The sequence below is a fragment of the Nerophis ophidion genome, linkage group LG14, assembly GCF_033978795.1.
Source record: "Nerophis ophidion isolate RoL-2023_Sa linkage group LG14, RoL_Noph_v1.0, whole genome shotgun sequence".
Lineage (NCBI taxonomy): Eukaryota > Metazoa > Chordata > Actinopteri > Syngnathiformes > Syngnathidae > Nerophis > Nerophis ophidion.
Window position 1 is genome coordinate 38,948,970 of NC_084624.1, and position 19,264 is coordinate 38,968,233.

The following is a 19,264-nucleotide window of genomic DNA, read 5'->3' on the forward strand; positions in this document are numbered from 1 at the left end:
GGCATACACTCTAACCACCAGGCCACTGAGCAGGCAATTTTGAAGCCAAGTAGCTTTTATAACACTACAAAGGCTGTGCAATAAAGACAATATATATTTTGAATTATGTAAATTTGGCCAACTATAAAGCTTTGAAAACTATCATTATATCGTGATTAACAATGGTGAACAAATTCTAGCTGTGTCCTGCAAATTTGACCTTGACAAGAGAAAAAAACGTGTCCACAAGGCAATTCCGCATTTTTGCTAGCAGCTAATTTCACTCCATAGTGCAAAGACACTTCTAAGTTAGCAATCCTCTCCTCAATGGCGGCAAATAAATAATGTAGGTTTCTTAAAGTAGCTTTGCTGAAGTACGAAAACTATATATAAACCTGTAAGAGGATATGTTAATCGCTAACTTAGAGCTCTTGAATGTAACGAGGTGGGCGTATCGATTAGAAATATTGACAGTAACGATACCAAGTTGGTTCTGTGGTATATATTGTAGGGCTTGGCAAAAAAGCAAGATCCTTTTATGATTTAGCACTCTACACAGAATGTATGTGTGTAACTATGTACGTATATTGTAGTTTCCATTGCCTGACCATTTTTGTTGCGCACTGAATGTATCATTAATTTAGCTTTGATAATATCTTAATGGGCTGGTTGATTATCTCCCGTCCAAAGGCAAAACCTAGTAACTCACTTCTAGCTGATTTTGAGAAAACAAAGGAAAACCAATCTATCTTGATGCTGTCTTACAAAGATCTAAAAAGTCATCAAACGTATAGATGTTTTCTTGAGCTTTCATTTTCTTGCCGATTGAGCTATGGATTGAATCTGCTCTCATGAACGTGTGCCCTTTCTCCAAATATTTTATCACAATCTCGGGTGGGCCCCATTTTGCGTTTGCAGATTGGGCAAGAGCCGTGTACAGCGTCCAGTTTTTATTTTGACCTCCACAGTTATCTGCCCAAAACAGTATGCAAGGAGCAGAATCAAGAACAATACATTTAATGAAGGTGCTTGCAACGTCCTGGGCCAATCTTCCAAATATCCCCTCGTGCCATAATATCACATAATCAGGTTGACCGTCGGCCCCCATTCGTGCAAATGTCTCATTAAAGACAATAAGGCGACTGACAAAGAAGCTCCGATTGGTCCCTTGAGATACTAGGTTTTTCTGTTGATACTATGCGGTTATGTGGTAGTTGCTAGGTCCTGCTATGCTCGTAACTGCTTACTGATGGAACAAATTACAATATCGCATACACTAATGTAAAGCATATCACCTAGGAACTCCAAAATTATTATCAGCTCAGTTTGGACCAAAATTGAGTTACTGGGTTTTGCCTTTGGACGGGAGTTATGGCAAAAATAATAATCCCGACAATTATGATTGATATTGAAATCAAGATTAACAACACAATTATTTGTTAATTTAAGAACATGAGTATTTATTGTTACAACAAAACTCAACGTAAAACTTAATTTACAAGATGATTGTTATTGAAATGTGAAGTGAAGTGAAGTGAAGTGTGGGTGGCATAGCTCGGTTGGTAGAGTGGCCGTGCCAGCAACTTGAGGGTTGCAGGTTCGATTCCCGCTTGTGCTATCCTAGTTACTGCCGTTGTGTCCTTGGGCAAGGCACTTTACCCACCTGCTCCCAGTGCCACCCACACTGGTTTAAATGTAACTTAGATATTGGGTGTCACTATGTAAAGCGCTTTGAGTCACTTGAGAAAAGCGCTATATAAATATAATTCACTTCACAATTATATTTAAATAGCGCTTTTTTCTAGTGACTCAAATAATAAATAAATGATAAATGGGTTGTACTTGTATAGCGCTTTTCTACCTTCAAGGTACTCAAAGCGCTTTGACACTACTTCCACATTTACCCATTCACACACACATTCACACACTGATGGAGGGAGCTGCCATGCGAGGCGCCAACCAGCACCCATCAGGAGCAAGGGTGAAGTGTCTTGCTCAGGACACAACGGACGTGACGAGGTTGGTACTAGGTGGGAATTGAACCAGGGACCCTCGGGTTGCGCACAGCCACTCTCCCCACTGCGCCACGCCGTCCCGATCACTTTTAAATAGTGAAACCCGATATCTAAGTTGTATTTAAACCAGTGTGGGTGGCACTGGGAGCAGGTGGGTAAAGTGTCTTGCCCAAGGACACAACGGCAGTGACTAGGATGGTGTGAGCGGGGATCGAACCTGGAACCCTCAATTTGCTGGCACGGCCACTCTACCAACTGAGCTATACCGACCCAATCACTGTTAATTAATAATTTAAAATCGTGAAGACTTTAATTAAAAAAAAACAGCTTCATAAGGAAAAAGTTAAAATAATAATAATAGTAACAATAATAGTAACAACAATAAATTCAAAGAGTAATATGAAAAAAATTATTCAGTTTTTCCTTAAAAACTTTTTTGTATTCTGTTTTTGGACAATTTTGACCAGCATTTTAATTCAAAGCATAATTGTGTAAATGTATCAACGTGTGATTTTTAAGTACATTATCCTTGTGTAAGGTACTCTTTAAAACCTTTATTTTGTTTTAGCGCAGTTAGATTGGATGTTGCACACAGTGCTGTTATTGTGAGTTGATGAGTAACGAGACAGAGAAAGCCTCTCAAGTTGTAACTGCTGTCCTGTTTGTGCATTGATCTTGCATTGATGATGTTCACTAAAACACAGTCTGTGTTTCATGTGGCCGTCTCGTTTAGTTCTGGACAGGACAGTCAATTGTTACGGGGATGAATGACATCTCCCGGACACATTATTTTCCCTAGACAAATGGTCTTTCTCCTTACAAAGACAACCCTTTCACTCACATGTATGTCAATTTCTGTGATATTCTGCTTTTAATAGCTAATTCTGTTTTATTGGATTTTACTGACGTCACGTCCGGCTCATGTCCCGCCCATTATATATACGTGGTGGTCAAGCTAGGTGGTCTGTTCTCAATGTGTACAAGGCGTTATTTAGTTTTTCTCGAACCAAAACTCCTTATGTTTGCGTTGTTTTCGGCTGTACAAATTGTGGAAATCGAGAAAAGGATAAACGTTTTTTCGAAAGCTTACTTTGAAAAGTATTTAAAAAGGGAGGGAAACTGCAAGATTTTAGGAAAGGACGGCAAGATAAAGTGAAGTGAAGTGAAGTGAGTTATATTTATATAGCGCTTTTCTCAAGTGACTCAAAGCGCTTCACATAGTGAAACCCAATATCTAAGTTACATTTAAACCAGTGTGGGTGGCACTGGGAGCAGGTGGGTAACGTGTCTTGCCCAAGGACACAACGGCAGTAACCAGGATGGCACAAGCGGGAATCGAACCTGCAACCCTCAAGTTGCTGACATGGCCACTCTACCAACCGAGCTAAGCCGCCCAAAAAGAAAAAGAAGCACGTACTCCAGTCCAAGGGAGCAGAGTTGAAGAATGAGTCAGTTTGCAGAGGTCACTCCATTAAAGGTTTTTTTGATATACTTTAAAGGTTTATTTTTTCCCAATTATTTATAATCTTGATATTATTTGTATTAAACACCCTGCTATCAGTTTTTCGAAAAGCACCAACTTGGCGAGTCTGAAAGAAAGAAAATGTGAGCAAATTCTAAGAGGTAAGTTTTTACCAAAGGAGTAACCCTAAATGAATCTTTCAGCACATACACAATGTTGACATCTATAGTTATATTTTGATAAAGACGGGAAAAACACGCTACTCGTAAACGGGGCGTGCAATAGCAACAATCCATGGCAGTAGACACCAAGTTAAATCATGAAATGCAACCTTACCCGAGGAAAAACAATGCTTGATTTATCCGGGAGAGTCTTGATAACAATGTCCTTGACCCAGCCACACACAAAGAGGTTGTAGAACTCCATGCTTTTCCATCTTTCCGTCTGTTTTGTCTTGTAGAATGGCGTCTGGAGCACAATAGTTCGATATGTCTGAGGACGCGACTGACGCATAATCCTTGATATCACTCGACTAATCTATTTTTGATCGTATAGGGATTAATTATCCTGAACTGTTGGTGGGGCTACTGAGCATGAAGGCTGTCAGTTGAAGAGCCCACCTAAGGAACATGGACCTTAAAATCAACTATCATGGAAAATGTTGTTTCTGTCTATCCAAGGCTCTTGGATACTTTGCATTTTTGATTGTATCTACTTTTTACAGGAAGATTTAAGGCTTTTTGTACTCAGCTAGACCGATTGTAGCTGAGATAGGCGCCAGCGACCCCAAAAGGGAATAAGCGTTAGAAAATGGATGGGATGGATAGATTGTGCGCTACTTGATGTATGACACTCAGCGTGGCCTCGTTGACCCCCACTGGTCACAAGCAATTCTGTGTTTCCATTCGCGGTTACGTGTTGAGCACAGTGATTAATTATTAGGTGTATTAACGCTGTGACAAATAAAAAGTTGCAACCATGGAGAGATCCCAACTCACTCATCCGATTTACTGTTACAAGCTCGAATTTGCATGCCCATTAATCTTTTTTTTTTAATTATAATATTTTGAATGTGAGAAGCCAAAATTTTAATCATAAATACAACTCAAACCCTAATATCTCTAACAGATCTGTATTAGTTGCATCACTTTAACAGATAAACAGCAAGTGTAGACTCAGGAAGAAGTGTTGTTGTCATCAAGTGTCCATCAACTAGTACAAAGAATAATATTTTAATGTTTGTTGATGATGGAGTGAATGTTTGCTCAGCCGGAGTGATGATACGACGACTCAATCCTTCTTTTCTTTTTCCTAACGTGCAAAAAAAAAAGGGCGCGAGCATAGCAGCATGTGGCCTACCTGACACAGACCGTTTGGACATCTTATCAAGTTTAAACGTCCTGTAACTAACTGCCATGCACATAGGCGCCTTTTATTTACCCAAAAGGCAGCTGGGCAGTGGCTCATTGGGGAAAGAGTTGCCCTTTACTTTGACTGCAAGGCCCCTCCGTCTTAGCGGTGAGTTTTAAATGATGATCACCTGGCAACAAGCTTGTTAACCACCTCACTTTTGACCCCTGTTTTGTGAATAATTGACGCACAGCAGGTGTTTAGCGTGGATGTTAACTTACACAAAGGCTAATTATTAATCAGACAGGATGCTAATAATAAGAAGGATAAAAGAGGAATTGTTTTCTGGCAAAGGTCAAATACTGAAAAATCCAAAGGATGTCAAGGACAATGTTTATTTTTTTTCAAAGAGACTGAAAACCTTTCAATATGCTAAGAACTATGTCCGCTGAGCATCAACCCAATTAACAAGTTTTGCCACTTGACGGTAAAATACTTTTTCTGCTATGTAATTTTCACTGTGTTATGTGGTTAATGGCTAAATAGCATAACGTTTTCATGCAAGCTAAGTTAAACGATTGCGAAAAAATACCTTTGTGCCTCAAATGGAATTGAGTACATATTTAGGTAAGTATACCGTGTGCACACTATGAACTTTTTGTTGCTGAATGTGAGAGTTTCGACTGTGTAGTGGTGTCCCAGATCCATTACTATTATTGTGCACTTACTGAAAATCACAATATATAACTTATCTCTTTTTGCTGGTGCAAAAAACCTCAGTCAGAGATTGCAAGCAAAATTCAATTTTGAGGCCCTCTATTTCTTAACACAAAGACAAATACACACAGTACGACACTTTTTTCGCCACACAGCAGAGCGCTGATTGTGACGTAACAACAATCTTTTGTAACAAAAAAAAACACTTCACTTTGCATTGACTAAAGCAAGCTATAACAGACTGAACAACAACAAATAACTTCAATTTTAATCCCCCCCCCCACCACCCACCCACACTGTGACAACAATGCCAGATGAAGTACAAACGATAAAAAATAAAACATTAAGAGCTGAGATAGGCACCAGCACCCCTTGCAACCCCTTAAGGGAAAAAGCGGTAGAAAATGGATGGATGGATGTGAGTGTGACTACTACCTTGTTTACTTTCTGATGACTTCCTTAAAGTTTTGCTATCAATCAAAAATATCAAGCAGCTAAACTGTGCCAAACATGGGGACGTGTGAATAGAGTTTTGCATATATTACCCATCATGTGCTATAATCAATCAATCAATCAATCAATGTTTACTTATATAGCCCTAAATCACTAGTGTCTCAAAGGGCTGCACAAACCACCACGACATCCTCGGTAGGCCCACATAAGGGCAAGGAAAACTCACACCCAGTGGGACATCGGTGACAATAATGATCCAGTGGGACGTCTGTGACAATAATGATTATGAGAACCTTAGAGAGGAGGAAAGCAATGGATGTCGAGCGGGTCTAACATGATACTGTGAAAGTTCAATCCACAATGGATCCAACACAGTCGCGAGAGTCCAGTCCAAAGCGGGTCTTATACTGTATGTGTTATTTTCAATTTTATATACATGTTTAATAATGTCCACAAAGTTCAATGAGCAGGCCGTGCAACCATATGGTGACTTTATTTGTTTGTTATAATTAATTTACACCATAAGTGGGGAAAGATGTTTGGATTGGGTCATATACATAGATGCTGTGCTCTAACTACTAGAAAATAAACGTGTGGTTGTTAACTTGCGATTCCATCAATCTCCTCATGATGGCGGCTAAGTCTGTCCAATGTGATACTCAAGATATTTACAGCGATATGAATTTGGACAAAAACTCACCGCAGGCCATTCTTGTGAGTCTCACAGGGCACACTGAAGACTCCATCGGGTGGTAGTGTGGACATTAAAGCAATGTTAATAAACATGAACGCTTGGGGGCCCCCAAGTGGCTGTGGAGCTGGAAGTAGCCGCTTAGTTCACTCCCCCCAGGGCTGCGTCCTGAGTCCGCTGCTGTTCACATTGATGAGCCATGACTGCTGCGCCAGGTCCACTACTAACCAGATTGTGAAGTATGCGGACGACACGGCAGTAGTGGGCCTCATACATGACAACAACGACATGGACTACAGGGAGGAGGTGAGACATCTGGTTGACTGGTACAGAACCAACAACCTGGTCCTGAACGTCGACAAGACCAAGGAGATCATCGTTGACTTCAGGAAGCACCAGTCCAGCCGCGCTCCACTCTTCATCAACTGCACAGCGGTGGAGATGGTAAGCAGCACCACGTTCCTGGGGGTGCAGATCACTGACAATATAACCTGGTCCCTACACTCCGGAGCTCTTGTAAAGAGAGCTCAGCACCGCATGCACTTTTTGCGTCGGATGAAAAGAGCACAGCTCCCTCCCCCCATTCTCACCACATTCTACAGAAGCACTATAGAGAGCCTACTGACCAACATCATCTCTGTCTGGACTGGAGCCTGCAATGCCTCAGACTGGAAGTCTCTCCAGAGAGTGGTGAGGACGGCGGAAAAAATTATCAGGACTCCTCTTCCTCCTATCCAGGAGATCGCAAAAAGCCGCTGCCTGACCAGAGCTCAGAAAATCTGCAATGACTCCTCCCACCCCCACCAAGGACTGTTTTCACTGCTGGACTCTAAGAAGAGGTTCCGCAGCCTCCGAAGCAGAACCTCCAGGTTCTGTAACGGCTTCTTCCCTCAGACCGTAAGACTCTTGAACGCATCATAACTATCCCCACAATTCCCCCCAAAATGGATTAACTTGCTGGAATTAAAAAAACAATATAACATCCATCCATAAACCTGGATGAATATGCAAAAGTGCAATATATTTATCTGTACAGTAATCTATTTATTTATATCTGCACCTTATTGCTCTTTTATCCTGCACTACCATGAGCTAATGCAACAAAATGTCCTTCTTATTTGTACTGTGAAGTTCAAATTTGAATGACAATAAAAAGGAAGTCTAAGTCTAAGTCTTATGCCTTGGGCTCTGCTCGGGGTAATTCCTCCCGCTGTGTAGCCAATATGGCGCCTATTAAGGGTGGTTAGTGTTTGCCAATGCACACTCACCATTTTTTAGTGTTTTGAAAATAACATGCATTTTAGTACTTCTTAACATCAACGCACTTACATACTCAAAAGATGAGTTTAAGTACATAAGTGCACTAATTGAAACACAGCCCAGTACTACGTGTTGGCTTTTTGGAGCATGTCAGCACTTTTTTTCTGAGTGGAAAATGACCCTGTTTGAACTGAAAGACAAACCACACACACACACACACACACACACACACACACACACACACACACAGACACGGTATAAAAGAACCACAAATTTGGTAGTGAAGTGGTCATGGGTAAAGAAGGCATAGCAGAAGTTTGTTGACCCAAGAAGAATCTTTGTGGGGGTTTTTTGCACAAGCTGCATGGTTGGAGGTAGATGGTGCCAGTCCCAGATGTGTAATCTAACCTGTAACGTTCATATAGTGGTTATGGGAGCTTGTGTAAAACACACCAGCCCCCAACTCCCCTCTCGCCTCCTGTGAGACCCCTCTCCAAACACTAATGTGTTAAACATGTGGGCACCCTTCTTTTATTTATTTTTTAATATTTGCTCAATATATCACTGTTTTTAGGCTCACTTTTGATTTTTTTTGTGTGTGTGTGTGCGTGCGTGTGTTTTCCAGTATGTTGACGTGTTGTGTTATTTGAACTTCATATTGCTTGTTGTTGATTGGTTTGCTTCTTTTTTTTAGCTGCTGAAGCTTCTAGGGCCGCTACTTCCGGTTTGCTTTTTAAGTTAAGATATCAGACTCATTTGGGTGCGCTTTTATTTTGAAATGCTTCTGGCTGTGCATTGGCGAGACAAGGACTTGGGTTGAATAGGACGGTCAACACTCCGTTTAAAAAGTTAATCATCAAACAGATCAATAAGGCGATTGTGTTAGTGTGTCTAGTGGGAAGGAACGTTAGTTCTGTAGATATTTGATGTTCTCAGACAAGATGTTCGAAGAGGCCGGAGTCAAAGGTCATATTTGTGCTTGGAACGTTAAAGCGAAGCAGAAGAAAAAGTTCACCATGAAGCTGTTGTTGACCTTACAGCTGCAACACCGCTGCAGACAAGGTCTAAGGTCATCTGAAGGATCAGACTTTGGCGTTGTGCTGCTAGCCGAGTGCTGCAGACAACAACAACAACAACAACAACAAAACGCTTCCTGTTGGCGGCAAGCACAGCGTTGCTCACAAGACACAAGAGAGCGTTTGTGGCCGCCGAAGAGGAAGCCAGACAGCTGCTCATTCCTAACACCCAGACCCCCGCCCCGCCGCCAGCGCCCCCGCTGGACCTCCTGCTGCGACCTTCGGCAAGCAGGAGACAACCAGACCAAACATCACGACTAAACCCACTAAAATGTTTTCAAACATCACAATTGAACCCACTAGAAGAGGGGTGTCAAACTCATTTTAGATCGGGGGCCACATGGAGAAAAATCTACTCCCAAATGGGCTGGACTGGTAAAATCACGGCACGATAACTTAAAAATAAAGACAACTTCATATTGTTTTCTTCGTTTAAAAATGGAGCGAGAACATTCTGAAAATGTACAAATCATAATGTTGCGGTTAATAGTATTGTATCTTTATTTGTCGGTATTTATATTTCCATCCATCCGTCTTCTTCCGCTTATCCGAGGTCGGGTCGTGGGGTCAGCAGCCTAAGTAGGGAAGCCCAGACTTTCCCCTCCCCAACCACTTTGTCCAGCTCTTCCCGGGGGACATAGTCTTCCCAACGTGTCCTGGGTCTTCCCCTTGGCCTTCTACCGGTTGGACGTGCCCTAAACACCTCCCTAGGGAGGCGTTCGGGTGGCATCCTGACCAGATGCCCGAACTACCTCATCTAGCTCCTCTCAAGGTGGAGGAGCAGCGGCTTTACTCTGAGTTCCTCCCTCATGACAGAGCTTCTCACCCTTTCTCTACGGGAGAGACCCGCCACCCGGCGGAGGAAACTCGTTTCAGCCGCTTGTACCCGTGATCTTATCCTTTCAGTCTAACCCAAAGCTCATGATCACAGGTGATGATGGGAACGTAGATCGACTGGTAAACTGAGAGATTTGCCTTCAGGCTCAGCTCCTTCTTCACCACAACGGATCGATACAGCGTCCGCATTACTGAAGACGCCGCACCAATCCGCCTGTCGATCTCACGATTCACTCTTCTATTACTCGTGAACAATACTCCTAGGTACTTGAACTCCTCCACTTGGGGCAGGGGTTCCTCCCCAAGGTATTTATATTTTCTGAATAAATTGTGATAATGTTTATCAGTCATTGGTGTTAATGTTCAATCTATCAAGAACAAAACGATTATATAAAAAATCTAATTAGACTATGTTATTTATGTAATTTTATAAGTTTTGTCAATATGTAGCATCATCTACAAAATTGTTATTGCAACATCCAGTGGACACATTTAAAACAGCAGTTTCTTTCATTAAAAATTTTCAGATTAATTTTCATACTAGGCAAACTCATCCCGCGGGCCGGATAAAACCAGTCCACGGGACTGACCCGGCCCTCAGGCCGTATGTTTGACACCTCTGCACTGGAATGTTCTCACGGTCATCTACTCGCATGAGCACACTCACACTGTGTCTCAATTAGTGCACTTGTGTACGTACACTTAATTTTTTAAGTACATAAGTGTGTTCATCCTGAAAAGTATGTACAGTCATCTCCAGTGCCTGTCAGTGATGGAGACTTGCCACTCTCAATAGTCCACTGACATTATTGGCTGCATACGAAAGGGGAGGGACTCCGTCCAGCAATTTGAGAGTTCCTGGTTCAAATCCCGCCTTAAAGTTAAAGTACCAATTAAAGTACCAATAATTGTCACACACACACAAGGTGTGGCAAAATTATTTTCTGCATTTGACCCATCACCTTTGATCACCCGTCGGGAGGTGAGGGGAGCAGTGGGAAGCAGCGTTGGCCGCGCCCGGGAATCATTTTTGGTGATTTAACCCCCAATTCCAACCCTTAATGCTGAGTGCCAAGCAGGGAGGTAATGGGTCCCATTTTTGTAGTCTTTGGTATGACTCGGCCGGGATTTGAACTCACGACCTACCGATATCAGGGCGGACACTCTAACCACTAGGCCACTGAGTAGGTTTATATATAGTCTTTGATATGACTTGGCCAGGGTTTGAACTAGGGCTGGGGAATATATCAATATATACGATATATCGCGGGTTTGTCTCTGTGCTATATAGAAAATGACTTTATCGTAATATTCGAGTATACAGTACGTTCTCACGCAGTTGCTTTTAGCTGCGGGCATTACACTACAGGCTCTTCTCACTCTTTCCTGTCTCTCCTTCTCACAGACAAGCAGGCGCACAAACTTACACACGTCACATACTGTCACGTCATACGTCACTTACGTATACGCCCTCGCCCAGCAGAAAGGTAGCAGACTGAGTAACGTTAGCTGTGATGCTAGCGTAGCTGTACGAGTCGTAATACGAGAGAAATAAGGTGCAAATCTGGTAACAAATGAAGGAAGACTTAATTCCCAATAAAAACAGCAGGGGGTCCATCGTCTGGCGGTGGTTCGGCTTCAAGTGGGAATATGTCGAACAGACAACTGTAATTTGTCAAGAGTGGGTCAAAAGCGTTGCTATAAAAAGTAGCATTACTGCTAATATGTAGCATCATTTGAAAAGTCACTCGCTAGAGAATGAAGAGAATTTAATAACGTCCGTAATGACCTACCACATAGTGAAGGACGAATACAATTTGATTTCCTATTATGCAGCTCATTTTTATTTGACATTTAAAATGTCTCTGACAATCTTGCACTTTCTGTTTTGAAAATGACATGAATGTTTGTGCCACTGCTTAATAACTTTAATAAATACACTTTTGGTCAATTGACTTAGTTGGGATTTCCCTCTCTCCATGAAAGTTTAAAAGTAACATATATGAATGCAGTATGAAGAAGAATGTTTTAATGTAGACACATAGAATCACCATACTGCTGTGATTATATGTATCAAGTCTTCATTCAAGGCCAAGGCAAAATATCGTAATATACATCGTATATCGCGATATGGCCTAAAAATATTGAGATATTAAAAGAAGGCCGTATCGCCCAGCCCTAGTTTGAACTCACAACCTACCGATCTCAGGGCGGACACTCTAACCACCACAAGGCCACTGAGTAGGTTCGCCATCCCAGTCATGGCTGTTGTGTCCTTGGGCAATGCACTTCACCCGCTTTTCTCCCTGGTGTTTGAGCACTGCTTTTGTGGCGACCCATCAGTGTTCCTGTTCTGTCTACCCATGTTTGGGTGGGTTGAACTGAAAAAACAAATTGGCCTGCGGGGACGAATACCATTTCTAAAAATAAAACAAAATCAATATTGCAGTTTTGGTAGTTTAGGTAAGTGCACAATGTCATGACTGTAACAGATTTTGGACAGTACTACACGGTCAATGTTTAACACATTCAGTGTACCGCAGGGGGCGCAAAGTTGTGGCCCCCACCTTAATATGAAAGTTTAATTTTAGCGTGGCCCGCAAGTTTTAAATGAATGGCGCTTAACACTGAACGAACCTACCAATCACAGATGGGTATATGGCTCTCGGGGGCGGGACATTGATGCAAGCAGAAAACAATTTCTCAGTGAGTTAAAGTTACTGTAGCGTTGCCATGGAAAGTTTTCTTCCATGCCTGGCAGGCTGCCTCGTTTCTATTGTTCACACAGGGACATTCGTCCCAGCGTGCTGCGTCTATAACACTTTCCAAAAGTTTTTTAAGTCGCTGCCCAGCGGGACAATATACATATTTATGTCTCTATCTGACAAAATACATCAAGTGATGTGTACATGGCTGGATAAAAGAAAAGTAAGAAACTAAGGCCATGTCTACACTAAGTCGTTTAACACTTTAAACAAATAATTATTTAGCCATGTTTCAGTCACACTAAACCAGCGTTTTAGGTCCCCCTCTTCAGACATATTTTTACACGGCTAAGTGCGCCGTTTATTTCTTGAATCTCCGGCACTTAGCTTTGTATGGACTCATTGATCGTTTACAAACTGAGTTCGGAGAGGAAATGATGCCAGAAAGACCGCACCCCAAGCAGGAAGTGACGTCAGAAAGAACGCGCACAGCCAGCTTCAAAATAAAGCAGTTTGGTAACTCTCAGCTAACCACTGGAAATAAGAAGGCGAGTCATCCAGACATGCCCGTGTTTCTCCTTCTTCTATTATGTACAGAGGTTTTTGGAAATCACACATGAATATGAATACCTCAAGAGAAAGCGATTAGAGCTATTTCAGATACAACACTTCTCAGATGGCGAGAGAACTTACCAATGTCAACTGTGATTCTACTTAGCGAAAAACTTTGTCCATTTGTTCAAGGAGAGTCAATGAGAATGCTAGCTCCTAGGGCTGTGAATCTTTGGGTGTCCCACGATTCGATTCAATATCGATTCTTGGGGTCACGATTCGATAATAAATCGATTTTTTTTATTCGATTCGATTCTCGATTCAAAAACGACATTTTTCCGATTCAAAACTATTCTGTATTCATTTAATACATAGGATTTCAGCAGGATCTACCCCAGTCTGCTGACATGCTAGCAGAGTAGTAGTTTTTTTTTTTTTTTAAGTTTTTATAATTGTAAAGGACAATGTTTTATCAACTGATTGCAATAATGTAAATTTGTTTTAACTATTAAACAAACAAAAAATCTGACTTATTTTATCTTTGTGAAAACATTGGACACAGTGTGTTGTCAAGCTTATGAGATGCGATGCAAGTGTAAGCCACTGTGACACTATTGTTCTTTTTTATTATTTTTATAAATGTCTAAAGATAATATCAGTGAGGGATTTTTAATCACTGCTTTGCTGAAATTATAATTAATATTGATACTGTTGTTGATCATAATATTTTTTGTTTCATTACTTTTGGTTTGTTCTGTGTCGTGTTTGTGTCTCCTCTCAATTGCTCTGTTTATTGCAGTCCTGAGTGTTGCTGGGTCAGGTTTGGTTTTGGAATTGGATTGCATTGTTATGGTATTGCTGTGTACTGGGTTTGTTGGATTGATAAAAAAAAAAAAAAAAAAATCGATTTTAGCTGAGATAGGCGCCAGCGCCCCCCGCGACCCCGAAAGGGAATAAGCGGTAGTAAATGGATGGATGGATGGATGGAGAATCGATTCTGAATCACACAACGTAAACGATTCGATTCAAATTCGAATCGATTTTTTCCCACATCCCTACTAGCTCCCGTGGATCTGATAAAAAAAACCAAAGGTAGCGTGTGCTTTGTATTACCTGGCCATCGAGGGAAGACGAGGAAAAACTACAGAAAATAGCGAATGCTTTTGGACTGGCAAAGTAGACTGTATCAGTTATTGTCCGCCATGTATGTCGCGGACTCAACGTCTAGGTCCAGAGTATATAAAGTCACCAAAAACAAATGGACAATGAGGGTGAAGGTAAAAGAGTGAGGAGTGTCCTGACCAGATATCTAATTCCCTAGTTTGATTGATGTAAAATGTTCTTTATCACATTGTTTACGTGTCTAATAAAGATTTAAATAATTTATGATGGGTCAAGTGTGATTCTCTACAATAGGGCCCCACAGCACACTGGGTTCCAGTTAGTTTGAATACCACCACAACACAGGATATTGTTCAGATAAGTTAAATTCAAGAACTTGCACACAAACAACACTGGAGATGACTATGACGTGTGCATTTTCCGCGCATGCGTACTAGGTCGCGTTGCGCCGGCGGACGGAGGGGATCAGAAGTGTTAAATGGTGGCATTGTTGTGTGTGGACAAAGATAAGGTTAGGTGTGATTTACCCTGGATAACCTTATCCGGCTTAGTGTAAACTGGGCCTAAATGTAGTCTGCAGTCACATAGCGAGACCTGTCCATCTGCAATAACAGTCCCCGATACCTGGACCTATTAGGGCCGGCATGGCGTAGTGGGTAGAGCGGCCGGCCAGAAACCTGAGGGTTGCAGGTTTGCTTCCCACCTATTGACATCCAAAAATCGCTGCCGTTGTGTCCTTGGGCAGGATACTTCACCCTTTTCCCCCGGTGCCGCTCACACTGGTGAATGAATGATGAATGAATGATAGGTGGTGGTCGGAGGGGTCGTAGGCGCAAACTGGCAGCCAGGCTTTCGTCAGTCAACCCCAGGTCAGCTGTGGCTACTGATGTAGCTTACCACCACCAGGTGTGAATTGAGTCCCACTTCTCTGTGAGCGCTTTGAATGTTTAGAAAAGCGCGATATAAATCTAAGTTATTATAGGATTGCACCGTTATTTGTGTCTCTTTTTTAAATTATTTGCATCAGGCTATTTGCATTACCTTCTACGATGAACACTGTATTTATTTCTATATGATGTAATTTGTTTTATTTTGGTTTCCATGACTACGCTTACAACAACAACAGCACAAAGTCATTTCCGCTCCTTTTTCCTGTAACAGCATGGTGGATAACAGTCGCCATTTTGTGCTTGCTATCTCGATACTTTCTACCATCTAAAAATGCTATGATGTTCATTCATGACTTAATAAAAGACATGAACATCAAGCGCAAAAAAAAAAAAAGAGACTGCTGCCTGGCTGTTCCCAGCCGTGCTGCTGTTGCAGGAAAAAGAAGCGGAAATGATGTTCTCCGTGCATTTTCTTATTTCTTTTTTATTTTAAATTAGTAAAGACATCTGAGAAGATTGGAACTTTTTAAACAAAGCTTTTCTTGTGGAACACTTGATGCGGCCCAGATACCGCCTCCAGTGGCCCCCAGGTAAATTGAGTTTGAGACCCCTGCTGTACAGTGTACTTTTTGAAGTGTACTGATGCAAATTGAGGACACATCCCTTTTATTTTCACAGATAACCTTGGAGAGATCATGTTGCAGAGGTTTAGGTTGTTGCGCTAGGACTGAATTAAGAGTACACAATAAGACAGTGTGTTGCGGCTGGATTCCCCCTGGGGGGGCTGAGGGGGCACATGCTGTAGACAAAGAATAAGGGTGCGTGTGTGTGCGCGCGGAGATCTAGAAAGTGTGCCAGGGGGAGGGGGGGAGGGGTAGACCCCCCGACCCATCTTCTCTTGTTGCCGCTCTTCTTGCTCGTGCACATGAGGAATGTGCATGTGGTCGAACACGCCATCTTTGTGTGCACGTGACAATGCCACGCTTCCTTTGTGTGCGCAAGGTTCTCTTCATAATGCTATCAAGTTCCGCAACCCCCCCCCCCCCCCCCCCCCCCCCCCCCCTCCACACCCCTTCATCCTCCTGGGCAGACACGATGGACTTTACTCCCAAATAGCACAATTCTGTTCCCCGTGGGTGTGTGTGTGCGTGTTTTCTCCACAAAGTCTGTGAGGCAGACGGATAGGGCGGTCAAAGATCTCTCAGATGACTTTAATTTTGTGTACATATTTGAAGTACCGTATTTTTCGAACTATACGGTGCACTTAAAACTCTTACATTTTCTAAAAAATCGACAGTGCGCCTTATAGCCCTGTGCGCCTAATGTATGGAATAATTCTGGTTGTGCTTACCGACCTCGAAATGCATGGTTTAATGATAAGTGTGACCAGTAGATGGTAGTCACACAAGAGCTACGTATAGACCGCAATATGACACCAGGAAACAACACCATGAATTACCAAAAATTGATTAACGTAGACCTCCAGACTTAAACAAGTTGAGAAATTTATTCGGGTGTTACCATTTAGGGGTCAATTGTACGGAACATGTACTGTACTGTGCAATCTACTGATAAAAGTTTCAATCAATCAATCGAAATCCAAAACTATAAATGGTCCATTGAAAATAAAGAACATTACACACGGCAGTCAAAAATCTGTCAAAATGTTTTAGTATGACTTTAAAGCTGCACCGCTTGGTGGATTGTCAGCCCATTACGGCTACTGTAGTCAGAGGTAGAAGTATTACTATGGTGTGTGTGTGTGTGTATAAGGACGGCAAAATGGCACCCATTAGCAGACATATTATCTGGCGTTTTGTTTCACAGGATTATGCAAAACCTACTTTTCTTACTTTCTGGTACCTGCTGATCTGTATTTAAGATCTGCATAAGTGCTGAAAATTTGCGCATTTCCGCCATTGTAGTCCGTGAGGATGCCGTAGTCGAAAAGCTTCTTCTTTTTCACTATCTTCTTGTTATGGGGCATTCATCTTCTGCGGTTGCCATTTCTAATATAAAGTAGCGTAAAGTTCTAACTTATATCTCGCTATGTAAGCGCTAAAAACTACCAGTGTGGTGAGTTTACATATTTTACCCACAGAACTTTAGTTATTAGAGAATTCCGGTCGGACGTTTTTTCACGAGACACATTTCCGGCGTTGTTACACGAGTGAGCCACGGACGAGGAGATGCTAATCCGTTGTTATATTAAGTGAAGTCTGAATGTCATTAAAAAAGTTAGCTCCATCTTTTGACACTTCTTCAACTCCCGTCCTTGCACGCTACACCGCTACAACTAAGATGACGGTGAGAAGACGCTGCCGAAGGTGAGCCACATAAATAAGACCGCCCACAAAACGGCGCATCGTGACGGGACTGTTAGAAAGCGACTTGAAGATGGTCTGTAAAACATAATCTATGCAACATTTTTACCAAATAGCCACAATTACATGTTATGTAGACCACAAGGAGGTGTTTTCAATTTAGAAAACAATATATAATATTACCCCTTTAATGGGCCCTATAATCCGGTGCAATTTTTGTATGAAAAAAAACCTGACTAGACACGCTCATCAGCAGTGCGCCTTAAAATCCGGTGCTACCTATGGTCCGGAAAATACGGTATATAGAAAGTTCTGGTTGTGATCCATATATTATAACTAAAATATTCTACACATTTAAAATGAAAGTGTATTTGTAGTCTTTGCTGGCATATGACGTTGGTCTTTGTGTGCAGGGCGAGCGCGTGTGGCTTCATGAGGACGAGCAGTATCTTCCAAGCATCGTTTCCTCCTGCTCAGGCGGTGTGGTCGTCTTCGCCACGGACTACGGCCAGGTGAGGACCCCCCTATTCCTTCTTGTACCGTACTCCTCCCTCATTCGGTGCTAAAGCCAGCTTGTCTTTTGCTGAGAAGTTCACCAACATTGTTTGACCCAAACGCTTCACTTCAGCCAATCACAGAGCAGCAGACATTCCGCTCAATCCGCATGTTGCCAAAACAACCAGATGAAGACCAGGCGACGCAGGTCAAAAATAGTCACTCCGTTCATAAAAAAAACAGAACACTTGGGGTGTAAGAGTTTCCTTTTAAGGCGTCGGGCTCCACCCAGGTGGCTTGCTAGAGTCTTTTGAAGTTTGGATTCCAAACAGCATGTCAAGTCATCATAGTTTCACGCCGTGTCAGAACACACACTATGTCAAGTATCATGCTGGGTCGCGCACTCGCACCTCTGTGATAGTGTTTTTTTCAGGATAGCATGCCAATGTGCTAATTTGGTCATACAGGGACAACACCAGTGTTGTGAGTTGAAGGTCATTTGATGTGTATTGAAAATGTTAATAGGTAATGTCTGATTCAATCCAAAATCAACCTGTTATCGAACAACTGTTGAGGCTATGTCTACACTTAGCCGGATAACGCTTTAAACGAGTAATTATTTAGCCTAAGCCCCGTTTCAGCCTCACTAAAATATCGATGAAGGTCCCCCTCCTCGGACAATTTTTTACACTGGTAAGTGCGTTGTGTATTTCTTGAATCTCCGGCTCATAGGTAGGGCTGGGGGATAAGACTTTTTTTTAATATCTCAATATTTTAGGCCATATCGCGATACACCATATATATCTCGATGTTTTGCCTCAGCCTTGAATTGACACTTGATACATATAATTACAGCAGTATGATGATTCTATGTGTCTACATGAAAACATTCTTCTTCATACTGCAATAATATATGCTTATTTTAAACTTTCATGCAGAGAAGGAAATCACAACTAAGTCCTTTGTCCCACACGCCATTAGACTGTACAACTCCTCTCTGGGGCGGGGGGCGGGGGGTACTAGGATGACAGGGGATGCAAAACAATAACAGTGCAATATGTTTTCATAACATGGTCACTACTGCCTACTTTGTCTTGTTATATTCTTATTTTACTGTTATATTGTTATTCCCATTGTTGCTTTTTAGTTTTTATTCTTATTGTAATATTTCTCTATTTTGTTTCCATTTAAACCCCCATTATTTACTTTTTACTTTTATTTAAATTGATGTAAACTCTGTACACTGCTGCTGGAATTTTAATTTTCCTAAAGGAACTCTCCTGAAGGAATCAATAAAGTACTATCTATCTATCTATCTATCTATCTATCTATCTAT

At 41.9% G+C, this 19,264-nt stretch overlaps 1 protein-coding gene across 2 annotated transcripts in view; it reads left to right on the plus strand.

Annotated features, from left to right (window-relative positions):
* The window catches only part of myo10 (myosin X), a 165,075-nt gene that overhangs the window by 29,328 nt on the left and 116,483 nt on the right, over positions 1 to 19,264 (plus strand). For both annotated transcript variants that reach the window (XM_061920715.1, XM_061920716.1), the window contains exon 2: positions 17,847 to 17,945. In XM_061920715.1, coding sequence (XP_061776699.1) covers positions 17,847 to 17,945 — 99 coding nt within the window. The remainder of the gene's footprint in view (positions 1 to 17,846; positions 17,946 to 19,264) is intronic.